Source organism: Triturus cristatus, chromosome 2_2, assembly GCF_964204655.1.
Source record: "Triturus cristatus chromosome 2_2, aTriCri1.1, whole genome shotgun sequence".
Lineage (NCBI taxonomy): Eukaryota > Metazoa > Chordata > Amphibia > Caudata > Salamandridae > Triturus > Triturus cristatus.
The window spans coordinates 818,292,778-818,316,535 of NC_140582.1; the positions used below are offsets into that span (position 1 = coordinate 818,292,778).

At 44.7% G+C, this 23,758-nt stretch overlaps 1 protein-coding gene across 1 annotated transcript in view; it reads left to right on the forward strand.

Moving 5' to 3' along the window:
* CORIN (corin, serine peptidase) overlaps positions 1-23,758 on the forward strand; it is a 1,570,916-nt gene that overhangs the window by 904,976 nt on the left and 642,182 nt on the right. The window contains exon 6 of the mRNA XM_085642146.1: positions 16,230-16,343. Coding sequence (XP_085498272.1) covers positions 16,230-16,343 — 114 coding nt within the window. The remainder of the gene's footprint in view (positions 1-16,229; positions 16,344-23,758) is intronic.

The following is a 23,758-nucleotide window of genomic DNA, read 5'->3' on the forward strand; positions in this document are numbered from 1 at the left end:
CAGCCACCACAGGGAGAACCGCCGGATCAGGAGCACAAGAAAACATGACCTGGTACTAATATACTGGCCTATGGAGCTGTAGCTGCACAAGCGACACACTAGACATCTCTAGACTGCTGTCTGGGACTTGCTTCCAGCGAGGCTAATCTGCTGTCAGGTACCCTACGGATCTGACCTCGGTCCTTTGTTTGTTTTAATGTAGTGAGAGGTTGAGTGGATTGTATTTCATTATACGGTGGGCGACAGGCCTCTCTTTCTCCTCTTACGCACAATTGTTCTATGGTAATGGGGTTATGTGCCATGAGAAAGTCTTGGGGGTAGGGTGGGGGGTTAGTTGGGAGAGAAAGGGGTTCCTTGTTCTTTATGATGTTGTTGGTTGTACATGTTTCAACAGACAGCACAACAGAAACAGAAAGCGGGCCTCATGAGTTTGATATGTACAGTCGTGGCATTATCTAAGACCGCACTATGCCCACGCCAACCCTCATAGAGTACCAGGCTTTTTCGGTCCTGACGTGGAATGTTAATGGCCTTAGAGATCGGATCAACTGGTCACGCAATACATTAAACGCCTACACCCAGATGTGGTATTGCTTCAGTAGACTCACCTGCAGGGAACCCAGTGTGGATTTCTTGGGAGGGGGGCATCCGTTTGCTGGCACACGTGGATTACACTTCTGGGTCACGGGGTGTAGCGATTTTAATTAAAAGGTCACCACCATTTGAAACTACTCGTAGGTGGGCAGACCTCTATGGACGCTATATAGGAGTGATGGGCAGATGGGGCCGATGACAGCTAACACTCATATGTATCTTTGCACCACCCAGACTGCAAACTCTTGCACTGACTAAAGTGACATCCCTTCACATGACAGGTGGCAACTTCAATCATGTAATGTACAAGTCTTTGGATCACTCGGGGAGCCATGGACCACTGACAAGCATCACCCCGCTAGCACGTTTTGCCAACATACTCGGACTGACCGATGTGCGGAGACACCAACACTCACACGAAAAACAATACTCCTATTTTTCAGGGGCCCATTGAGTCTATTCTAGGTTAGATCATATTTTTGTCCTATTGGGTGAACTGGGTGAAATAAACCGGACTGAATATCTCGCATGGAGATTGTCAGATAATTCTCTGCTATGGGCATGTGTAGGAGCTGGGACTCTGGATCTGCACACACAATGGTGACTGAATGCCTGGTATCTACAAAACTGTGCCATTATGCAAGGCCTCTGGGCATGTACTGAGATTTTCATTGTAGAAAACAAAGATATGGTCACCTCTTGTGAAGCATTATGGGAGGCATACAAAACGGTATACATGATAGGGCCCAAAACCGTATAGCCTGGGAAAAGAAAAAGGTGGTAGAGAAGTTGGAGTTGTTAGAACGCCAGATACTTACCCTGGACAGACAAGCCATAATCACAACAGATCCATTGAGCACCCGGCACCTAGAAGCCCTTAAACTGGAATACTTAGATGCTACTAAGAAACAAAGGCTAGCTACACTACACCAACTCTATGAAGATGGTGACGAAGCCGGAAAACTGCTGGCTTGGCTGAGCAAAAAAGAAATAGAGAATAGGTGGGTAAAGTTCATCGTAGACGATCGGGGAGTTACAGGCACCACCGACGAACAAATAGTGAAAGCGTTCATCGCACACTATAGAGGATTCTATGCGACACAACTACTTAGTGGCTCCTCCACCATAGATTACTTTTTGAAAGATATTCAGAACCCCCAGACTGGACAAGGACAAGATGAAGGGTCTTCATGGGGACGTAACGCTTACAGAAGTGAAGGAAGCTGTGGCTAAGCTGTGTATGGGCCCAACAGCCTACCCGCTGAACTATATAAAAGGTGTACAGACTTACTAAGCCCCCACCTGTTATGCTTCTACCAGGATGCGTACAACCATGGCATTCTCCCTTAGGACCTCCAGACTGCCACGATAGTGGCCATACACAAGGAAGGCAAACCCATGGATAGGTGTGACTAATGCCGCCCCATTTCCGTTTTGAACACGGAGGTCAAAATATTAGCAACAATCCTGGCAACGCGACTCCTGGGCATTATACCAACCCTTGCCCACCGTGACCAGTCTGGTTTTATGCCCGGGCATGCTACCCAATAGAACCTCCGCAGAACACATAACTGGCTAATGGTGGTCAAGAACCGCAAAGCACCGCATGTCTTCCTGTTGTTAGGTGCGAAAAAAGCTTTTGATGTTGTACATTGGCCCTTTTTAGACTTCACACTGGTCAAATTCGGGTTCGGTCCGAATTTAAGTAAATGGGTAGCATTGCTATACATTGCCCCCAAAGCGGCTGTACGAGTAAATGGCAGGCTTTCTCAGGGTTTCCCCATAGTTTGTGGTACTGCACAAGGATGCCCCTTGTCCCCACTACTATTTGATTTAATAGTTGAATCTTTAGCATGTGCGATTAGACAACACTCAGGGGTGTGGGGTTTTAGGACTTCTCCTAACAACTTCGCGGAGGAGAAGATATCTCTCTACAGGGACGACATTCTTCTATATGCAACAGAACCCGACACAATGATTCCCACCCTGTTTCAAATACTTGACAATTATAGACAGTATACAGGCTATGAGATCAACTGGAACAAATCAATATTGTATAGCCCCAGACATATACTGGAATAGCCTCCCCTGCCCGGGGATTTAAAGGTGGTTGCAGAGGGCTTTAAATATCTAGGTATGTTCCTTACACCCCATAATGAGGTCTGCCTATACCACAACATTAGGCTGGTGTTGACTAAATTTAAGGGTGATGCAGAAAGGTGGAGAGACTTGCCCATCACCATAATGAGACGAGCGTCTATGTTTAAAATTATTATTTTACCTCAAATTCTCTACATCCTCTTGAATACTTACCACCCACTCCCCAGAACAATATTTAGGGAAATAGACTCAGAGGTGCGATCACTATTATGGCTAAGCAGGCACCCAATGATCACACTGAGGACATTACAATGCCACCCATATAATAGTGGACTGACACTGCCAGATATTCTGGCCTATTACTGGGCTGCATATCTGACCCCATCAACGACTGGATACACACAGCATGGGAATCACCCCACAAACAGATTAGAAAGGGGGACACTGAAACCTCACACATTCTTTTTATTATTTATACAGGGGAAAAGGAACATTGCCGGCTGCTCCCCGCGATGCGGGTCATCTTAGAAGTATAGGAAAGAGCAACTAGAACCCTGGAATGAGCCCATAGGGTTACCAGGTCAATGCCGTTTTGGAAAGGGAAATGGCTTAAGGAACTGGGTAAGCTACGGAGCTTTGGTTCCTGGGATTTGCAGAGGATCACCAGTGTTGGGGACATTATCGAGAAGGGTGAATTTAAATCGTAAATAGTCATTTTTACCCCTCCGCTATCCAACACTTTCCCCACTGTTACACTGACTGGTGTGGGAATAGTTATTTTTACCCCTCCGCTATCCAACACTTTCCCTACTGTTGCACTCACTGGAGTGGGAATATACATTTTACCCCTCTGCTATCCAACACTTGCCCTACTGTTGCACTCACTGGGGTGGGAAATTTAAGTTTGAAGATTTTTAAATAGTTTACATTTTTAAATTGTAATAGAATGTTTTTTGTTTATTAGATTTTATGTTATTGGTACATATATATATATATATTTGTTAATTTTTATATAATTTTTAGATTATACAATAAAATAAAATTAATTGTTTATTAATTGTTTTAAAGTAAATATATATGAAATATTAGGTATGTTTGTTTAACTTTTTAAAATTAAGTTTATTTAATATATTTTTTTAATTTATATTCAATCTACTACATTTCTTGTATTAATTTTATTATCTAATATATTTAATATTTATTTTATTTTAAATATATATATATATATAACATTCGATATTTTGTACAACTATATTTTTAACATCAATATTTTTTCTCTCGATATGTTTGTACTTACCTGTTTAAGTATAAGGAGTCGATATTTTTGCATTCTATATTTTTTCATTGATATTTTTTACTTCGATATTTTTTACATCGATATTTTGTCAGTGAACCGGCAGTGCAACCATACATGCTAATTGACCGGATTCAGGCAGGAGACTCCAGATGTTTTTAAGCTCAAAGGTATTTATTTTATCTGTGTCCTGCCGGAAATCTCGTCTTTTTGTCTATGTAAGTCAATAGGGAAAATCAATTTCCAAGGTTTTTTTAGTCAAAATCTCCCACTTATCAAGTTCAAAATGTTGGCACGTATGGTACATTGGATCACTGAGGGCAGAAGGTATGGGTGGGACATGGACTTGGATAACATAGGGCAGGAGGAAGATGGGCATGGGCATCAAACTGACCGTATGGGGCAGGTGTTAGGGGTTGCAACAACACAATACATCACGCAGGGCAAGAGGCAGTGCAGCACAACAGACCATGGAAAGCAATAGGGAGGGTACAAGGCCATGCACATGGACAACAGAGAGCAGAGTGGAAAGAGGCAAGAGGCACGGGCAGAAAGCTGACCATACCGGACAGACAGGAGGGACAGTTGCAGCATAACGGACAGGCGGAAGTTGGCAGAGGCATGACAATGGACCAGACAAGGCAGGATGGAGGGGATAGGTGCTTACACATGGAAACAGAGGGCAGGGAGGAAGTGGACAGGCCTGGAGCAACAAGCTGGCCATGAAGGGCAGGCGGGATGGCCACTGGATGCACAATACACCATGAAGGGCAACAGTGAGACTCTAATGGCATACACACAGACAATGTAGGGAAGGTGGAAGGGTGGGAGGGGCTCAGGGGCAGCAAGCTGACCTCACTGGTCAGGTGGAAAGGGCTGTAACAGTACATGAGGCCATGCATGGCAAGCAGGAGAGTTAGTGTCAGCACAGCGGCCTTGGTTTGGCAAGAGGGAGGGGGCCGGACTATGCACAAAGGACAATGGAGGACAGAAGGGATGGGTAGGGGCTGGGCACAGGCAAGAGAGGGCAGGGGAAGGGGCTTCACAACAGACCATGCGGGGTAGGCAGGAGGAGAATTTACAGCACAACAGAGCATGGAGGGCGGAAAGGAGTGGCAGCAAAATGAACCATGGATGACAGGAGGGAGGGCAATGGGGCATGGAAATCCGGTAGTCAGGATGGAGGTGGCAGGGCCATGGTAGGCAGGTGGGAGGGGCAGTGGCAGCTCAATAAAACCCTCAAAGTAGATAGGAGGGGCAATGGCAGGTCCATGCAACATGGTGAACAAAAATGAGGGAGCAGGGGCAAGCACACAGACATCCAGGGGGAGGGAAGGAGGGTAGGGGCAACAAGCCAAGAACAGAGGTGTAAGCAGGGGGGCAATGATGGGGCATAGCATTGGACAACTGAGGGCAGGATTAGAGGAAAGGGACATCAAGCTAAATGGAGGGCAGTGGCAGCATAGTGGACCATGAGAGCAGGAGGGAGGGGGCTGGTGCATGGACTCGGACAGCAGACGGTAGGGAGGAGGTAGATGGGGCAGCAAGCTAACTGTTCATGGCAGGCAGGAAGGGTAGTAGCAGAACAACAGCCACACAGGGCTTTAATAAGGGATCAGAGGCATGGACATGGACAATGGATGGCAAGAGGGGGGGCAGGATCAGCAAGCTTGGATGGGGGCAGCAAAATTCCGGGTCAGGCCCTGCGTCCAACTCCCCCCACCATGCATTGTGATGGTCATTTTACTTAACATTTAAAAAAGATGAGAAATACACTGAAAAAACCAAAGGTTACAGGGATGTCTTAGTTAGGAATTATATATATGTTTAGAACTTAGACATTCACTAAAAAACAAAGGTTACAGAGACATTATAGTCGGATTCAGATTTGGGTTCAGATTTTACACACATAAAACCATCGCACTCTCGCCTTGCCCAGTTTTCTTCTCAATAATTTTACTGCAAATGTTACAGTGATATTATCAATGATATCATAGAAGATATCACGAGTGATGTAATATCTGGCGTAATTTGCAGTGCATGAATTATGGTTTCCTTAGGGCATGAGTTATAGTTACTTGAAATATCTCTAACTATAACAACTGAATTTCTATGGTTTTGTGCTTGTAAAATCTGAACCTTGAATTTCTAGGTTTTTTATTGGTGAATATATATATATATATATATATATATATATATATATATATATATATATATATATATATTATCTACTGGCGGTCGCCAGTAGATAGTTATAGTTAGGACCCTGTTTCCATAGGAAATCCGCAACATTCTATTTGGAATAACTTTGGCGCCGGTCGATGAATCCTCGCGAAATTTTCAAAATAGGTGGGGCGCTACGCTCCGCTCCTACCCTGAAAGTCTCGGGGGGATTCGTCAAGCGGGGGCTGAGAAAAAAGGGGGGTCCCAAAACGCGTTTTTCCCATGCATTTTTCCATAGGACCTTTAGACACAGCTACAGCCCGAACGGCTGAACAGAGTTACTTGAAATTTGGCAGAGAGGTAGTCCTCAGGTCAAGGAAGTGCCTTTTGTAGGTCTGGTGTAAATCTGTTCAGTAGTTCCTGAGAAAATAGCATTTAAATCAATATATATATGTGGGCGGAGCCTAACCACACATCTCATCCTGAGATCTGATTGGCTGTCAGCACTTCATCCAAGAAGTGTTGGCAGCCATCTTGGGACCAATATACATGATAGCACCTCATTAAAAAGCATTGCAGTTAATAGAAGATTTTAAGACTTTAGTTACATTATAAATCATTTGTTGATGGTACCATACTCATTTTAGGAATTGTGGTATGTTCTAAGGTGATTTCACCATGTGAAAAAGCCTTCTGCTGGGATATCATGATTGAGAGAAAAATATTTTCTCATGCTTTTACCACAGAGGTTTGGAAGGTGATCTATAAGCTAAACTGAGAGCTTATTTTCTGTAAATTCACATTATCTTTCTCAGTCATGTGAGAATGAAGTCTGACATTCTCAGTAAAACATGTACATCCAACAAGGGCAGAGACTGTCAGTTGATTCCTTTGTGTTCTACTGCAGCTTTCCAGAGTGTTCCAAAGAACTACTAGAGCGCTAACCGTCCTACTTATGATAAATGTATGGCACACCTGAAGCCATCTTGCTTGGATTAAAGTGGTAACTCTTAAAACATTTAATTTAAAAAGGAACAAAATGAGGTGGTTCATTTTTCCATAAAAAGTATGATTAGTGCTGCAGAAAGAAAAATTAGGGCACATTTTGAGTGACTTCTCAAATCCTGGCATGCAGACTGAAACATGCACTTTCAATACCAGCAGCAGTTTTCCCTGGTGAGCAGTAGCTTTACTACAGTGATCTAATGAGCAAAAAGAGTGCTAACATTCTGATTTTATGGCAAATGTGTGACACATTTGAATGCCTTCTTGATGGAATCAAAGTAAAAAACTGAAAGTATTTCCTACTGAGGAGACTGCAGTAAATGAGGAAATTAGGAAACTTCATAACAAATAAGTCTCCCAAGATGGCCACCAGAGACAAAAGAGCCCAAATGTAGCCCAAATATCACCCAGATGTAGCCCAAGTATAGCCCAATGACAGAATGTCCAAGAATGTTCTTAAAAACAACTAGAGCACTTACTGTCTTCATTATGACAAAAGTATGGCACACCTGAAGCCATCTTGATTGGAATAAACTGGTAACACTTAAAACATTTAATTTAAAAAGGAACACAATGAGGGGGTTCATTTTGCCATAGAAATTATGATTAATGCTGAAGAAAGAAAATGAGGGCACATTTTGAGTGACTTCTCAAATCCTCTTCTATTTCATTAAAAAATTCTGACATGCAGACTGAAACATGCACTTTTAATACCAGGAGCAGACTTCCATGGTGAGCAGTAGTTTTACTACAGTGATCTAATGAGCAACTAGAGTGCTAACATTCAGAATTCATGGCAAATGTGTGACATATCTGAATACCTTCATGATGGAATCAAAGTAAAAAACTGAAAGCATTTCCGACTGAGGAGACTGCAGTACATGAGGAAATTAGGAAACTTCATAACAAATAAATCTCCCAAGATGGCCACCGGAGACAAAAGAGCCCAAATGTAGCCCAAAATCACCCAGATATAGCCCAAATATAGCCCAATGACAGAAGTGTGCAAAACACTTATTATTTTGTGTTTTTGCAGTGTTATATAGTGCAGACTTGTCAGGTATTGGAGTGCTTTACATGAGCATTGGTTACATCACACAAGAACAAATTCATTTTGGTTGTAGACATGGGAAGACTAAGTGATTTGACCAGAATCACAGAATGTCGAGCTGAAGCAGAAACTTCAACCTGGTTCCCCAGTTGCAAAGTCTGCAGTTCTGGAAGTAACACCACATCCTCTCCCCTAAGTGCAACATTTAATCAAGTTGTCAACTAGATAAAAAAACATAAAGATAACAAATAATTTAAAAGTGCTTTGTCGCTATTTGAAAACTTCGAAAATATGTCCTTATTTTAGTCTTTTAGAGCACTAACCATAATTTTGATGCCAATAAGACCCTCTCATATATGTAATTTCTAAAGGAATGCTCTAGGTATTACAGTTTTGATTACATCAAGATGATGTCAGGCGCTCCACACTTTTGTAATAAATATAGAATGTTAGCAATCTAGTTGTTCTTTAGGATACTGTTGAGAGGCAGAGGCCAGGCGCACGGACTCTGAAAATTGAAGGCAGGTAGGAGGGTGCAAACGCAACAATTTAACCACACTGAGCAGGCAGGAAGGGCCGTGGAAGCACAACAGACTATGGAGGGCAGTGGAAAGGGGGGGCAGGGGCAACAAACCAACAATACAGGACTTGCAAGAGAGGCTGTTGGAGGGAAGATCTATTACGGGTCAAGGAAGCTAGGGGCGGTCCCCAGAGCCCCGGGAGCCACCACAGAACTGAGCAGGAGAGTGAGTCAGGGACAAAAGGGGCACCTTAATTTGAGCCGGGGTGCCTAGGAACGCTTGCTCCAAAAATGAAGAAAACAGACATATGAGACATGGAATTGGAGGCAGAATACAATGGCAGTTTAATGAGAAGATGCAACTTCAAAGAAACCGCAGAATAGAGACCTAAAGTACAAAATACAGAATCCAGATAATCATACAGCTGTCATGATATTCTCTGTATCTCAATTAATGGACTGACAGAGAGAGAGAGAAAACACATCTATAAATGCATCATGAGAAACAAGTTACACCAAGGAAAATGTTACCTAGGGACACTCACATTTACTCTTAGAGCAAGCATTCCTGCAATTACAATACAACATCTTTTAAATGCAAAAGTAAAGAGAACAATGGTTAAACATAACATGACATTTCATATAGGTAAAATAGAGTAAGATACTTCAAGCAAAGCCGAGCAAGACATTTTAAGCAAAGGAAGACAAGAGCTCCCAGTTCTTGGGGAAAACCTGCACAGCCTGTTAACCTACATACAGACGGCGAGGTTGTCCGTCGATATCTGTGGGTGCTCCCTTTTTATATCATTTTGTGGGCTCCTTTGCACGCTACATCTACCTACGTATGCTACCCAAAAGCTTCGTCTGCAGATTTTACCAGACATTTCGTCATTTACCCACTTAATGCTGACAATGGACTGGGTGAAAAGGTCAGTCTCTCAGGCCAATCGCTTATCGTAAGTTCCATAGAGCAAGCAGAAAATAATGGGTATTGTACAGGAATTCAATATATTCATGTATAAAATCTCCTCAGTTCTCCTAACTTGACGCTCTGCGGTTGCCACTTCCTTAAAAGCGGGAAACCTGCCCAGGAAGCAAGTACCAGTCCAGGATGCAGCCTACTGTATGTCGACGGCTTCAGGGGGATGTTGAACTTTGATACCGAGCACGGAGCACTCGGGTAGGGTGGGGGCTACTAGTTTGGAGCAGAAGGCCTCGCAGACCTGCCTTCAGACTGCTATACACTAAAATTGCAGAGCTATGGTCAATTTAACAAAGAGGCCTACATATTGAACAGAAGGGCCTACACAGGGGTTTTATGCTGGCTGAGTGGTAAGGATGTCTCAGGATAATTATATAGCAACACAGGACCCGCTGGTCAATTTAATACGGCCTACAAATGCGGCTGGCAGGGCAAGGACAAGGGTCTCATACTTCAGGTGTGGACAGAACGGGCCAGGGGCCCCCTGTGATACAAAATCTACCCTCCTTCAAGGCTGTGGCAATGTAATAGACCATTGTGGGCAGAAGGAAGAGGCAATGGTAGTACAACCATACATGCCAACAGACCCGATTCAGCCAGGAAACGTCCAATGTTTTTAAGCTCAAATGGGCTTTATTTGATCTGTCTCCTGTCTACAATATCCTCTTTTTCAATGTAACTCAAAGGGGAAAATCAATACCCCAGTTTTTTTTCAAAATCTCCCTTTTACCAAGTTCAAAATGTTCGCAAGTATGGTACATTGGATCATGGAAGGAAATGGGATAGGGACATGGACTTGGATAACAGAGGACATGAGAGACATGGAGAGGTGCACCAAACTGACCCTGCAGGGCAGGCATCAGGGTTTGCAGCAGCACAATACACCACACAGGGCATGCAGGACGGGAGTGCAGCACAACAATCCATAGAAAGCAAGAGGGAGGGGACAGGACCATGCACATGGACAACAGAGAACAGAGGGGCAAGAGGCAATGGTAGCTAGCTGACCATAATGGACAGACAGGAGAGAAGGCTGCAGCATAACAGACCATAAAGGGCAGGAGGGACGGATCAGGGGCATTACAATGGAACAGACAAGCCAGGAGGGAGGGAGTAGGGGTCTGCACATGTAAACAGAGGGCTGGGGGCAAGGGGGCAGGGCAGGAGCAGCAAGATGGCCATGGAGGTCAGGCAGGATGGGCACTAGAAGCAAGACACAACATGAAGAGCAACAGTGAGACTGTGATGGCATACACACAGACCATGGAGGGAAGGTGGGAGGGGGTCAGGGGCAGCTAACTGACCACACAGGGAAGGTGGGAGGGGCCATGGCAGCACAGAAGACCATGCATGGCAAGTGGGAGGGTTAGTGGCAGCACAATGGCTATGATGGGCAAGAAGGAGGGTGCAGGGGCATGCACAAAGGACGATGGAGGATAGAAGGGAGGGTCAGGACCTGTGCACAGACAAGAAAGTTCAGGGGAAGGGGCCTCACAACAGACCACACGGGGCAGGCAGGAGGAGCAGTTGCAGCACAACAGACCAGGGAGGGCAGAAGGGTGTGGCAGTACAATGGACCATGTAGGACAGGAGGAAGAGGATAGAGGCATGGCATGTGGACAGGCAGGGTGGAGGTGGCAGGGACAGGTTACAGTCATCTGACAATGCTAGGCAGGTGGGAGGGGAGTGGCAGCTCAACAGAACACTCAGAGTAGATAGGAGTGGCAGGTCCATGGGACATGGTGGGCAAAAAGGATGGAGCAGGGGCATGCACAAAGACATCGGAGGGCAGGGGGAAGGAGAATAGGGGCAGCAAGCTAAGCACAGAGTTTAAGCAGGAGGTCAATGATGGGGCATAGAATTGGGCAATGGAGGGCAGGAGGAGTGGACTGGTACATCATACTAAATTGAGGGCAGTGGCAGCACATCAGACCATGCATGGCAGGAGGGAGGAGGCTAGTCCATGGATTCACACAACAGAGGATAGGGAGGAGGGGGATGGGGCAGCAAGCTAACTGTTCAGAGAAGACGGGTATTAGAAACTTTATTGTTTTTAAAACATTTTGTCTGTGCAAACTACTTAAAATATGAACAAGTATGCAGCATAATCTCACTTTTATTCAGGAAGAAGAAGACGTTAGTGACTGTGACTCCGGGCTCACTTGGCAAAAACACCCCCTGACCCTCCACCCCCTATCGCAAAATGTAATGCCCGTGAAAAGGGTAGGTGAACACAGTGTTATATAGAACATAGTCCTGAGAGCACGATTGAAAATGAAAACTAGATATAGTGTATGGTATAAACTATGCACCAAAAAGTGTGATATAAGATGAACCAGGCGTGAAATATAATATGCAATACGTTGTGCGCAATGACAGATTCATTGGAGAGCGCGAGATAGCACAGGCACTAGCGTGTGCTATGCGATATGAGCCTTGTAGTGTAATATGCACAGGGCAGTGTTGTGTAACCTAACTAGTCTCTAAAGTTGTAATATAAAATATGTGCTGGGGAGTGTAACGTTGCATATGCACTGTGACAAAGATATGGATCCCAAATGCACTGCATGGCATAGCACTGTGCGTTATAACATAGGCATCGAGGAAGGCACGTTAGATGGGGCAATATAACCCGTGCGAAGACAAGTGTGGCATGACATTTTCACGGGGTGGTGTTACAGTGCACATGGGCTAGAGAGTGTCATAGCATATGCACTAGCTAGTGGAATACAATACAGAGAGGTGTGTGGCACTCGGCAGGCAATGGTGGGTGTAACACAGCATTGGGCTCTGTCAGGAGCGCGCTGTGACTCGCAAGTGATGTTCGTCCCCTTTCCAGAGAGTAAAATAAAAAGTATTACACATCCGGCAGTGGATGTGTGTTTTATTAACTGTGAGGGGGGTTTCTTGCATAGTTTTGGTCGAATTTTTGTCGAATCCCCTTTGAATGGCTTGGTGTGCATGTGTATTAAATGTGCCCGTCAATAGCTACCCATGTTTGTATAAATAAACGACAAGGGTGTCTACCGGGATTAGGCACGGTAGAGCATCAGACATGTCAGAGCTTCACTAGTGGTGTAAATACATTCCACGTGGATTAATTGCATGCATAGTCGCCTTTTAATGAATATCACGCAAATCGTCATGGTGATAGGTACGTACGGTTTGTCCAGCATGTCCTAGGTGTGTCTATAAATATATATTTTTTAAAAATAATAAAAAACAGTGGCCGGCCCTGGGGATTGGGGTCAAAAAAATATAATTAGGAGACAGGCCCTGGGGGATGGGGTCATCAGGGCCAATAAATTAGAATAAGAAGGGGAACCACACAGCCCCCCTTCTTAAAAAAATAAAATAAATAAAAGACTGGCATCGTGCCGGAGGCCATGCCCCCTCCATGCAGCACTCTGCAAACGCGCCCCCAACAGGCATCTCCAGTATGCGCCAGGGAGCTGCGCTGCAGACAGGTGTTCTGAGGCCAAGCCCCTTTTTACACCTCTCTGCAACGCAGCTCTGTGGCGCTTACTGGAGGTACCTAGTGGTCTAGTGTGACCCTAGGGACCCTTAGGATTCAAGGGGACTTAATCTCTCAATTTAGAACAGCCACAGGGCGCGTTTACACAGTGGTGAAGGGAGGGGACGGGGCCTGAGGTGACGTGTGCAAACACGCACCATGGCACGTTTTAAATTGAGGATATAATTTCCCTTCAATACTGAGGGCCCCTGGGGGCTAACTAGCCCACCAAGTGCTTCCAGTAAGCGCCACTGAGCTGCATTGCAGAGAGGTGGTCCAGGCCGTGCCACTTTTTACACCTCTCTGCAACGCAGCTCTGTGGCACTTACTGGAGGTACCTAGTGGGCTAGTTGGACCCTAGGGACCCTCAGGACTCAAATGAACTTAATCTCCCAACTAAAAACGGACACAGGGCGTGTTTACACAATGGTGAAAGGAGGGGACGGGGCCTGAGTTAACGTGTGCAAAAACGCCCTGTGGCCTGTTTTAAGAGGTAGTTTTAATCCCCATGCCCTATTATATACTAGGGGCTTATAGAGGAGGTAAGGCTAATCACAGGGGGACCCCAACACATAATGTTCCCTAGTGTATGTAGGTGTTTTCACTGTATTCTAAGTGTCTTTTAACATAGCACTGGCTCTAGGACTGGTTAGTCAGACTCAGTTACCACCAGTATCCGTCTGAAAAAGTTGAGGGTACAGGATGATTTTGCAACAAGGCTTCTTTCTGCTCCTCTTTTTGTTCTTTCTGCACGTTATCCTTCTTCCTGCACTTATCTTCGTATTTGAGGACTTCTGTTGCTTCTTTCTGCACTTCTTTTGTTTCTTTCTGTGCATTTTTTCTTCTTTCTTCACATGTCCTATCTCTGTAGGCATAGTTAGAAATTAGCATTTAAAAAACCTTTGAAATTAACAGAAAAAACCATAGGTTTCAGGCACGTTATAGTTAGGAATTAGCATTTAAAAAACCTCAGAAATTCACTGAAAAAACCATAGGTTTCAGGGGTGTTATAGTTAGCTGGACTTTTCACTTGTACAAAACCATTGAAATTCCCCCGTTATAGTTAGTTCAGCTAACTATAACTCGCGCGCCCGCAATGCACTGCTGATGACGTCACATATTACATCACTCATGACATGGTCAGTGACATCACTCATGACATCACTGATGACATCTCAAATGACATCACTGATGACGTCACTGATGACATCATCCTTGTGATAGAGTGGCAGACCTCCTCTCACCCTAATATAACCTTTGATACACACATTCAAAAATAGAGACTAAAATTTTCAAAACAATGGACATACCAATACCAGTTACAACAACCTCTTCAGTAATTCTAAGATCCACATACATATCCACTCATTCACCAACAGTCCAATACAGTCACTCATACATGTACTCACTCATCATATGTACTCATACACCTATACATCCTGTTACACAATGCCACTCATCCATAGTTACTCACACACATAGTCACTCATGCTAATAAAGAATCAAACATACATTTACTTGCATATACAGTTATACACACACCACCACACTTACTTCTACGGAAACTTACACATACTTAGTCTTTTAAACAATCACTTATAGAAACACATACTTATTCATACAGGAACTCTTTCAATCTCTCACTCTCACATATACTCACATATATACACCAATAGTCACATATACTAGTTTAAAACATATGTAGTTACTCATAAAGACACTATTGAGACAGTCATTCACTCACTAACACACCCATACACACACTCATCCACCCATACAGTCCTGCACACATACTGTGTTCAACACATACAAACAGTGAGTCACTCATTCATGCACCTATGCACTACGTAATACCCCCACCGAACCATGCAGACACTCAGACTGATACTCAAAAAACCAACTAATAACCTATATAGACACCCATGTAGCTACTCACCAACCCATGCAGCCACTTATACACAAAGTGAGAGACTGATACAGATATTTACATATTTAAACATTACTCACTAAGCCATGTATTCACTATGATACACTTAATCAGTCAGTTACATAATCAATTTTTCAAAAACAAATCATCCATTTAGACACTTATATACCCATTTATTCTTCCATCGACCTTGAGATATACATATATGAAACATATTTAATTTTCAGAATAACACACATTCACTGGATGATGTCATCAGTGATGTCATTTGAGATGTCATCAGTGATGTCATGAGTGATGTCACTGACCATGTCATGAGTGATGTAATATGTGACGTCATCAGCAGTGCATTGCGGGCGCGCGAGTTATAGTTAGCTGAACTAACTATAACGGGGGAATTTCAATGGTTTTGTACAAGTGAAAAGTCCAGCTAACTATAACACCCCTGAAACCTATGGTTTTTTCAGTGAATATATATATATATATATTTTTTTTTTAACAGAAACTCACAGCACCATAGAGGGTATGGTTTTTCTTTTATTAAATGCTGTTAATCACCATAGTGCAAACACACAGAGGGGCGGTCTACGCGTTTCGGCTCACAGCCTTCTACTGGACCATATGTATATATATGTTTGCTTCAAAATTGTTCTGAAATTAACATTTTACTATTTACGTTGCAAGCGGGTTTACCCTTATTCACCAGCCTCAAGTGTATGAATTACGGGCTGATTTCTGTTATCTGGTTGGGGAAGATGTACCTCACATAGCATATGAACTGCAGAGTTGCAGTGTGCTTGCAATGCTGGTTCCTGATTGCAGGTGATGTCACATCGGGGGCAAGCATGGAAAAATGACTTCACCTTAAGGCTACATAGATATTGGACATGCCATCCATCCTACCAAGCCCTCTTTTGTGTACTGGTTGTTCTTGATGATGTTGGATTTCAAGTGGTTCTTTAAATAGACATTGTTCATGCGAGCCCAGTACTGAAAATTCTATGAGTGTATAGATTAACATGTAGGGTTGTTTTCAGGTTTGCCCTTATTTACAAAAGTGACTATCTTCTATTTTACAGCCTTGTGTGGCGGACAGGACAGATTTCTGTGCACCAGTGGAATCTGCATCTCTCAGAAGCTCACATGTAATGGCTACAATGACTGTGATGACTGGAGCGACGAGGCTCACTGCAGTAAGTCACTCGGATTGTTAGTATGTTCGTGTTTTTCCCATTCAAGAGATTAAGTGATCCAAAATCCATATTAATGCAACCGAAAGATGTTTCTTGCATAACATCTACCTTGGCTCATTTGTGAGGTTTTCTTATAGACCAGTGGGCATATTTCCATTAGACAAAACTGGCCCAGGACCATTTTTTTAAAAAAAGACTTTCAAATTGTATGTTCCAAAGAGGGAGTTGCCAGGTTTTTCCAGTGAACTTGTAACAAAACAAAGCAGTAATCTTGGTGTAACTCCAGTGTCACTATCTAGGGAATTATAAAAGGCGAATTATTTTCCTCTTTCAAACCTTTATCAGAACCAGACAGCAGCAATGCAAGGATGTTTAGCACTCTAGGTAATGTAGCACTTAACTGCTGCATCACCTCCCCTCTACTCCAAATGCTGTTTTAGGACCAGTTTTTGATAGACTACTGCTACATCGCCTTATGCAAGGTTGCACCCTACATCTATCTATAATGCACACCAGTGGGTGCACATGTAAAGGCAGTGCACACAGAATACTCTAAAAATATAAGAATTTGTTACCACTCAAATGTGTAAACGTCAGTTGCACGCAGTGGTGTGTAGAAATGTGTATCAATGTTAATCCACCTCTCACCAAACACCACAAGAATGTACATACACACCATTGGAACAGTCCGTCTGAGAGTTGTCTGTTTAAAGAGAAGTTTGCCTTGCTTTTGTGGTCTTCAATTGCATTGGTAACAGGACTATAATTGTCACTATAGTAGAGAGAAGGGACAGGATACTACATTACAAATGTGGGGATGTGGGCAGTATACAAACATATAGGAGAGGGATCTATTCCTAGAATAAAGAGAAATTGTGTTTAGCATTTGTCGACCTAGTCACTTTCATGGTAAAAGGTTCTTGGATTAATATACAATGGCACCAGATAATATATAGGTTATGTAAGCATCAACTTTAAAAAGTGAAACACATACTATTGGTTACTGCCACTGGTTCACTGAGGAATTCATAAAATGATGAGTGAAATGCTTGAATTAATCTCAGCCCTGGTAATAACTCAGATCGCACCCCAGTCCATTCTTGCTTTGCCTACCATCCCACCTGAGACAAAAACCAGACCAATGTAAATCAGACTTGGACCTTCTCCAAAAGCAACAGTCTAGCCTGAACTGCCAAGTGAGGTTCCCTTCTGAACTGGAACAAAAGTAACTCCAGTTTCTGTCTATTCCTGGTTTCTACCTATTTGGGCCTCGTCAGTAGGATGCAGCTTGGTTCCCATGATCCATGTCTGAGAGTACTCGTCGCACTTAGGGCATCACACTAAAGGAAGACAAAAAAGTGATGCCTGGAATGCTTAAATTAACCACAGCCACTGGTTATTAGTCTGTCCATAACGTGGGCCATCATTTGAAATGCCAATTAGTCCACCTCAGACACGACCGTGGTCCTGCACAAAGAAAATTTGCTTGAAACAATTATACTGGCAGGCGGCCCCCAGCGCGGGTCAACGTCGCAGGCCAGCTGGCTGGAGCTTGGGACAATGCCCTAACAGGTGGGAGAGTGTACCTGAGTGATTACAATGATGCCAGCATTTATCGTCCCTCCCTCTTTGCCACTGGGTTAGGCGAGCAGGTGTTCAATACCCATAGTGAATGGTTTTAAGCAGTATTTCCTTCCCAGAAGCAATAGTAGCTGACGCACAAGTGCAATCTATAATGTCTGCCCATTCGTTGTCTGTGAATTGACGTTCGCATTCTGTTTCCCACCTTTTCCTTGCGGTTGTGCTTAAAGGATTAGCTAAGGTGTTTAGAAATGTGCATATGTCTGGCAGCAAGCGGCAATTGTCCCGTCTGGACAGGAGCCAGCGTTCGAATGAGGTTAGCGGCCTACTTGCGTGGGGTCATATCGATGTATGTGTTATCCAGTGTCGAACTGCAATGTGGCGCCAATGCTCGGAGTCCGGGAGTCACAAGTCCTGCTGTACCCTCAGAAAGTCCAGTAGACCTTGTTCATCGAAAGGGCCACAAATGGGTTTACAGTTGGCTTCTTGCCATCGTGAGTATGCCATTCCATGCAGCGCCTGCGGGAAGTCCGTGTTTCCCATGGTCGGGGTAAGGTGAGAAAACGGGGTGGAGAGCTGTTTGGGGGTGCAGATCTTGTCCTAGACACCCAGGTGGGCCCTAACCACCAGGGAGATGTACACTGCCAGCAAGCGATTTCTGAGTGGGAGCCACGATATTTTCCATATATGGATTCCGGCCACAGCCTGGTCCAAAAAGCACCAGTGCTTCTCTGTAAGTGGGTGTTGCCACTCAACGAGGAAACGCAATTGGGCAGCCTGGTAATCCCGCACTAAGGGGGAGATTTACCAAATCCTCCTGCGAGGCTGCGCTGCGTTGCACATCTGGAAGGAGCAGGAGAGTGCCATATTTTTCAAAGAAATGGCTCTCTCCTCCTCTTTCCCTTGCACCGGTGCTGATTACAGCTGCTGTGCGCCACGCACCACCTTAGCACCATAGCGCTAGGTGTGTGTGTATTGCAGCACACATGCAAAGTCGGAAAAGGAAGGAGAAATTAAAGCATTTCTCCTTCCTTGCGCCTAGTTTAAAAGGGCACAGTTTTCTCACGCTAAACTCAATCTACTGTGTTTAGTCAATTGGGTTTAGTGGGAGAAGCCTTGGCTGGTTGCATGGGAATGCCCATGCCCCACCCCTAGCACGCCCCCAAGGCGCAAGCACTGCTCAAAAACTTTAGAAATCTCCCCCTAAGTGTGGTATGCCCAGCCCACCCTTGGCCACTGGGGATATGTACGGGCCTTGGCCATTCTGGCACGTTTACCGCCCCAGATGGAGAACTCTATTGTAGAGTTAAGTTTCTTGACCTTAGAGTTGGGCAGCTGTAGTGGCATCACCTGCATAAGGTATAGGAGTTTGGGCGGGATGGACATCTGCCAAGCTGCTATTCATCCCAGCCAAGAAATGGGGCCCCAATGCCAGGACTGAATGAGGGATCGTACCATAGTCATTAATTCAGAGCAATTGTACGACACTGATTTTCGATGGTGGGGAGTATGTGTATTTCCAAGTATGGGATTTCCATGTGGCCCATGTGAAGAGAAACTCGGTTGCGGGGCGTGCTTGTTCGTCCTGTGGAATAGTGATGTTAAGTGCTTGGGATTTGGTGTTGTTTACCTTGAAGCCTGAAGCTTCTCCAAATGCTGCAAGTTCTTCCAACAGGGGGGGCAGTGACTGTTGGGGTTTGGTGATAGTTATCAGAACATCCTCTGAGTATAGGGCTATCTTATGGGATTTAGCACCCATCCAGACTCCTTCAATGAGAGGATACCCTCGAATGCGTTCCGCTAATGGCTCCATGTATAACGCAAACAGGAGTGGAGAGCGTAGGCACCCCTGTTGTGTTCTACTGGAGACAGGGAATGTGGGGGATAGGAAGCTATTAACACGAAACAGCGCTAGCAGGTTTGCGTAACTAGCCCAGAACCACTGCTGAAAACGAGGGCCTAGACTAAAGGCTTCCAGAACTACCCGTAAGAATGGCCAGTGTACCCGGTCGAATGCCTTTTTGGGAGCTATCGACAGGAACAGTGTTGGTGTCCGAGACTGGTGAGTTTTGTCCAGCAGATGGAAAAGGCGCTTGGTGCTGTCTCAACAGGTACGTCCAGGTATAAATCCTGACTGGTCAGGTTCGACCAACCCAGGCATATACTACCCTAATCTATACACCAGGATCCCTGTGAAAATCTTAGCGTCCACATTGAGTAGCGAAATGGGACAGTAGGGCGCACAGAGTTGGGGGTCTTCCCCGGTTTTGGCAGGATTGTTGTGATTGTTGCTTGTATGGACTCTGCAAGCATTCCAGAGGAGCTAAAAGAGTTGTACAGCCGGGCTAGCATGGGGGACAGATACTCCACGTATAACTTAATAAAAGGCGGCTATGTACCCATCCTGCCCAGAGGCCTTCTCCAACTTAAGCCTCCCTATCACCTCCAGAACCTCCTGCTCTATTATGTCGGCTTCCAATGGTGCTGCAGTGTGCTCTGATAGTTCCGTTAGGGGAATTTGTTCCATGTAAGAGGAGCAGCTCGTGGGGGGTAACATGTCCGCCCCATACAGCTGAGCATAGAATTGGCCAAATTCAGCTGCAATGTCCTCATCTTGCGTCTTGAGTTTCTGGTCCTGACCTATCAGGCAATGTATGCGGCGGGAATGCGTCTGGGTTCGCAATATGTGAGCTAGTAGCTTCCCAGGCTTATTTCCCCCTGCATAATATTTCTGTCTCGTGTGGAGGAGGGCATGGTCTGCTGCATCCATGTCAAGGGCCCTGAGCTGTTTCCGGGCAATAGTCAATTGTCGTCTTTTTTTATGTGAACCTGTACATCTATGTGACTCCTCCATCTCCCTCACCTGTGTCACCAACCCAGCGTGTTTTGTCTTGTGCTCCCCAATAAGCTGCACCGCTATGGCAATATATGTTCCCCTCACTACTGTTTTGAGAGTATCCCATAACGTCGCTATTGTGTGTGGGGTGTCATTGATCGCAAGATAGTATAGGATGGTACTTTCCACCTCTTTAACTGCGGGATCATAGGATAGCAATTTAGGATTGAGGTGCCACATCCTGGAGCCCTGATTACAGGCCAGGAGGTGCAGAGTGAGCTGAATGGGGGCATAGTCCATGATGGAGGATACCTCAATGTCTGCTTGTGTCACCATCGGGAGTAGAGATGCCAAGAATAGGAAGGAGTCAATTCGGGCATAGGACTGGTGTGCGGCCGAGAAAAAGGAGTAACACTGTATGGAAGGGTGTGGTGTCCTCAAGTCATTGACCATCCCTGCTTCGGCTAGCCAGCTGTTTCCCTATGGGGTAAAGGCCTCAGTAGGCCCTGTGTGTTGGGGAGTCCAGTCCATGGAGGCATCGGGCACCAAATTAAAGTTTCCCCCTATCAATATTTTTGATATCGGGTGTAGTGAGAATGGTACCGATTGCCTGACGGATAAAGGGCTCCTGGTAATCATTGAGTGCGTAAATGCATGCAACTGTGAAAGTGTGACTGTAGAGGGAAATTTTCACCGATAGCATACGGCCCATGATTTCGGAATGTGTTTGGTGGTTTCGTCCCTAGAAATGGGAGAAAACAAGAATGGCCACCCCCGCTTTTTTCACAGACCAAAACTGAAAGTCAAACTATTTAGACCGCATTCAACACTAGTCCTTTTTCAAGAGGTCGGTCTCTTGTAGGAGACATATGTCACAGCGGGTGGTTTTGAGCTGGGCCAGTAATTATCCTCTTTTGGTTGCTGAGTTCAAGCCCTTCACATTGAGGCTAATTATCCGTACCATATAGCAGTGAAATTACCGGCAGCCATGCGGGCTCCACTCGAAGCAGACGATGTCCCCACACCCCTTGTGTGTGATGAGGTGTAACAGTGTGGCAGAGTATAGAGAATGGTGGCAAATAGCAACTGTGCAAACATTAAAACAAGAGCCCCAAGTGGTGCAGAACTAGTAGTTACGTAGTAGAGGTCCGTTCTCAGGAATGTATAAGAAGTGCAGGAGCCTCTGCCACTGCCGTTGAGTTGTCATCTGGTTGTAAGTGGGCGTGGAAGCACCAGCCCCCCAAACGCTGGAACTGCGGGCCCAACCGAGGATCCAGCACCACCACATCAACAGCGTCCAGTGTTCTGTGGTGACCAGCGGTCATGCTCCATCTCATAACCCAGCACCAGTCATTCAACTTCTCATTTTGGAGATTGGCCTTGCTCAGTGAGGTGTTGCGATAATGCTGATCTCTCTCTGATACTTTCATGGACGGTTTGCTCAGTTGCTGCTGTGTTCAAGTCTTAGAGCGCCTCTGGCGGCGGGGCTCCCGCGGGAGCGTCTGGGAGTTACGCGGATGAGCAGAAGCCCCTTGTTCCAGTTCCATCCCCAGAATCGCTGCTGCTTCAGGTGGTCTGAGGACTGTATGAGTTTCTCCATTCCACACAAAGACAAGGCGGAAAGGGTGTCCACACTTATACCACATCCCTTTGTCTCCCAAGTATTCCGTGATTGGCTTCATGGTATGCCTTCGCTGTAGGATAATAGTGAACAAATCCTGGAATAGGCGAACTTTGCTCCCTTCAAAGGATATATGGGGTTGACCCTGTACTGTATTCATTATGAGTTACTTTTGTCGGTAGTTATGAAGGCATGTGAGGAGGATGTATGACGTTACAACGCACACTTTTACAACGCATGCACTTACAACGCATTTTTTACAACGCATAATCCATTACAACGCATGACATTACAACGCATGACACTACAACGCATTTTTAAAAAATACCTTTACAACGCATTGCCATTACAACGCATACTACCTTTACAACGCATACCATTACAACGCATTATATTAAATTACATTTAAGGTAAGTATTAGATAGTATAGGGGTAAAAATTACTATTCTAACTCCAGGGGGTGCAACAGTAGGGTAAGTGTTGGATAGTGTAGGGGTAAAAATTACTATTCTAACTCCAGGGGGTGCAACAGTAGGGTAAGTGTTGGATAGTATAGGGGTAAAAATTACTATTCTAACTCCAGGGGGTGCATCAGTAGGGTAAGTGTTGGATAGTATAGGGGTAAAAATTACTATTCTAACTCCAGGGGGTGCATCAGTAGGGTAAGTGTTGGATAGTATAGGGGTAAAAATTACTATTCTAACTCCAGGGGGTGCATCAGTAGGGTAAGTGTTGGATAGAATAGGGGTAAAAATGACTATTCTAACTCCAGGGGGTGCATCAGTAGGGTAAGTGTTGGATAGTATAGGGGTAAAAATGACTATTCTAACTCCAGGGGGTGCATCAGTAGGGTAAGTGTTGGATAGTATAGGGGTAAAAATTACTATTCTAACTCCAGGGGGTGCATCAGTAGGGTAAGTGTTGGATAGTATAGGGGTAAAAATTACTATTCTAACTCCAGGGGGTGCATCAGTAGGGTAAGTGTTGGATAGTATAGGGGTAAAAATTACTATTCTAACTCCAGGGGGTGCATCAGTAGGGTAAGTGTTGGATAGTATAGGGGTAAAAATTACTATTCTAACTCCAGGGGGTGCAACAGTAGGGTAAGTGTTGGATAGTGTAGTGTAATATTATGCGTTGTAATGGTATGCGTTGTAATGGTAGTATGCGTTGTAATGGAATGCGTTGTAAAGGTAGTTTTTAAAAATGCGTTGTAATGGTATGCGTTGTAATGTCATGCGTTGTAATGGATTATGCGTTGTAAAAAATGCGTTGTAAAGGTAGTGCGTTGTAAAAGTTGCGTTGTAAAGGTTGTTCCCCATGTGAGGATGTCTTGTGGGAAGCTTGGCACTTGGGAGGGACGGCCTGCCCTGTGCT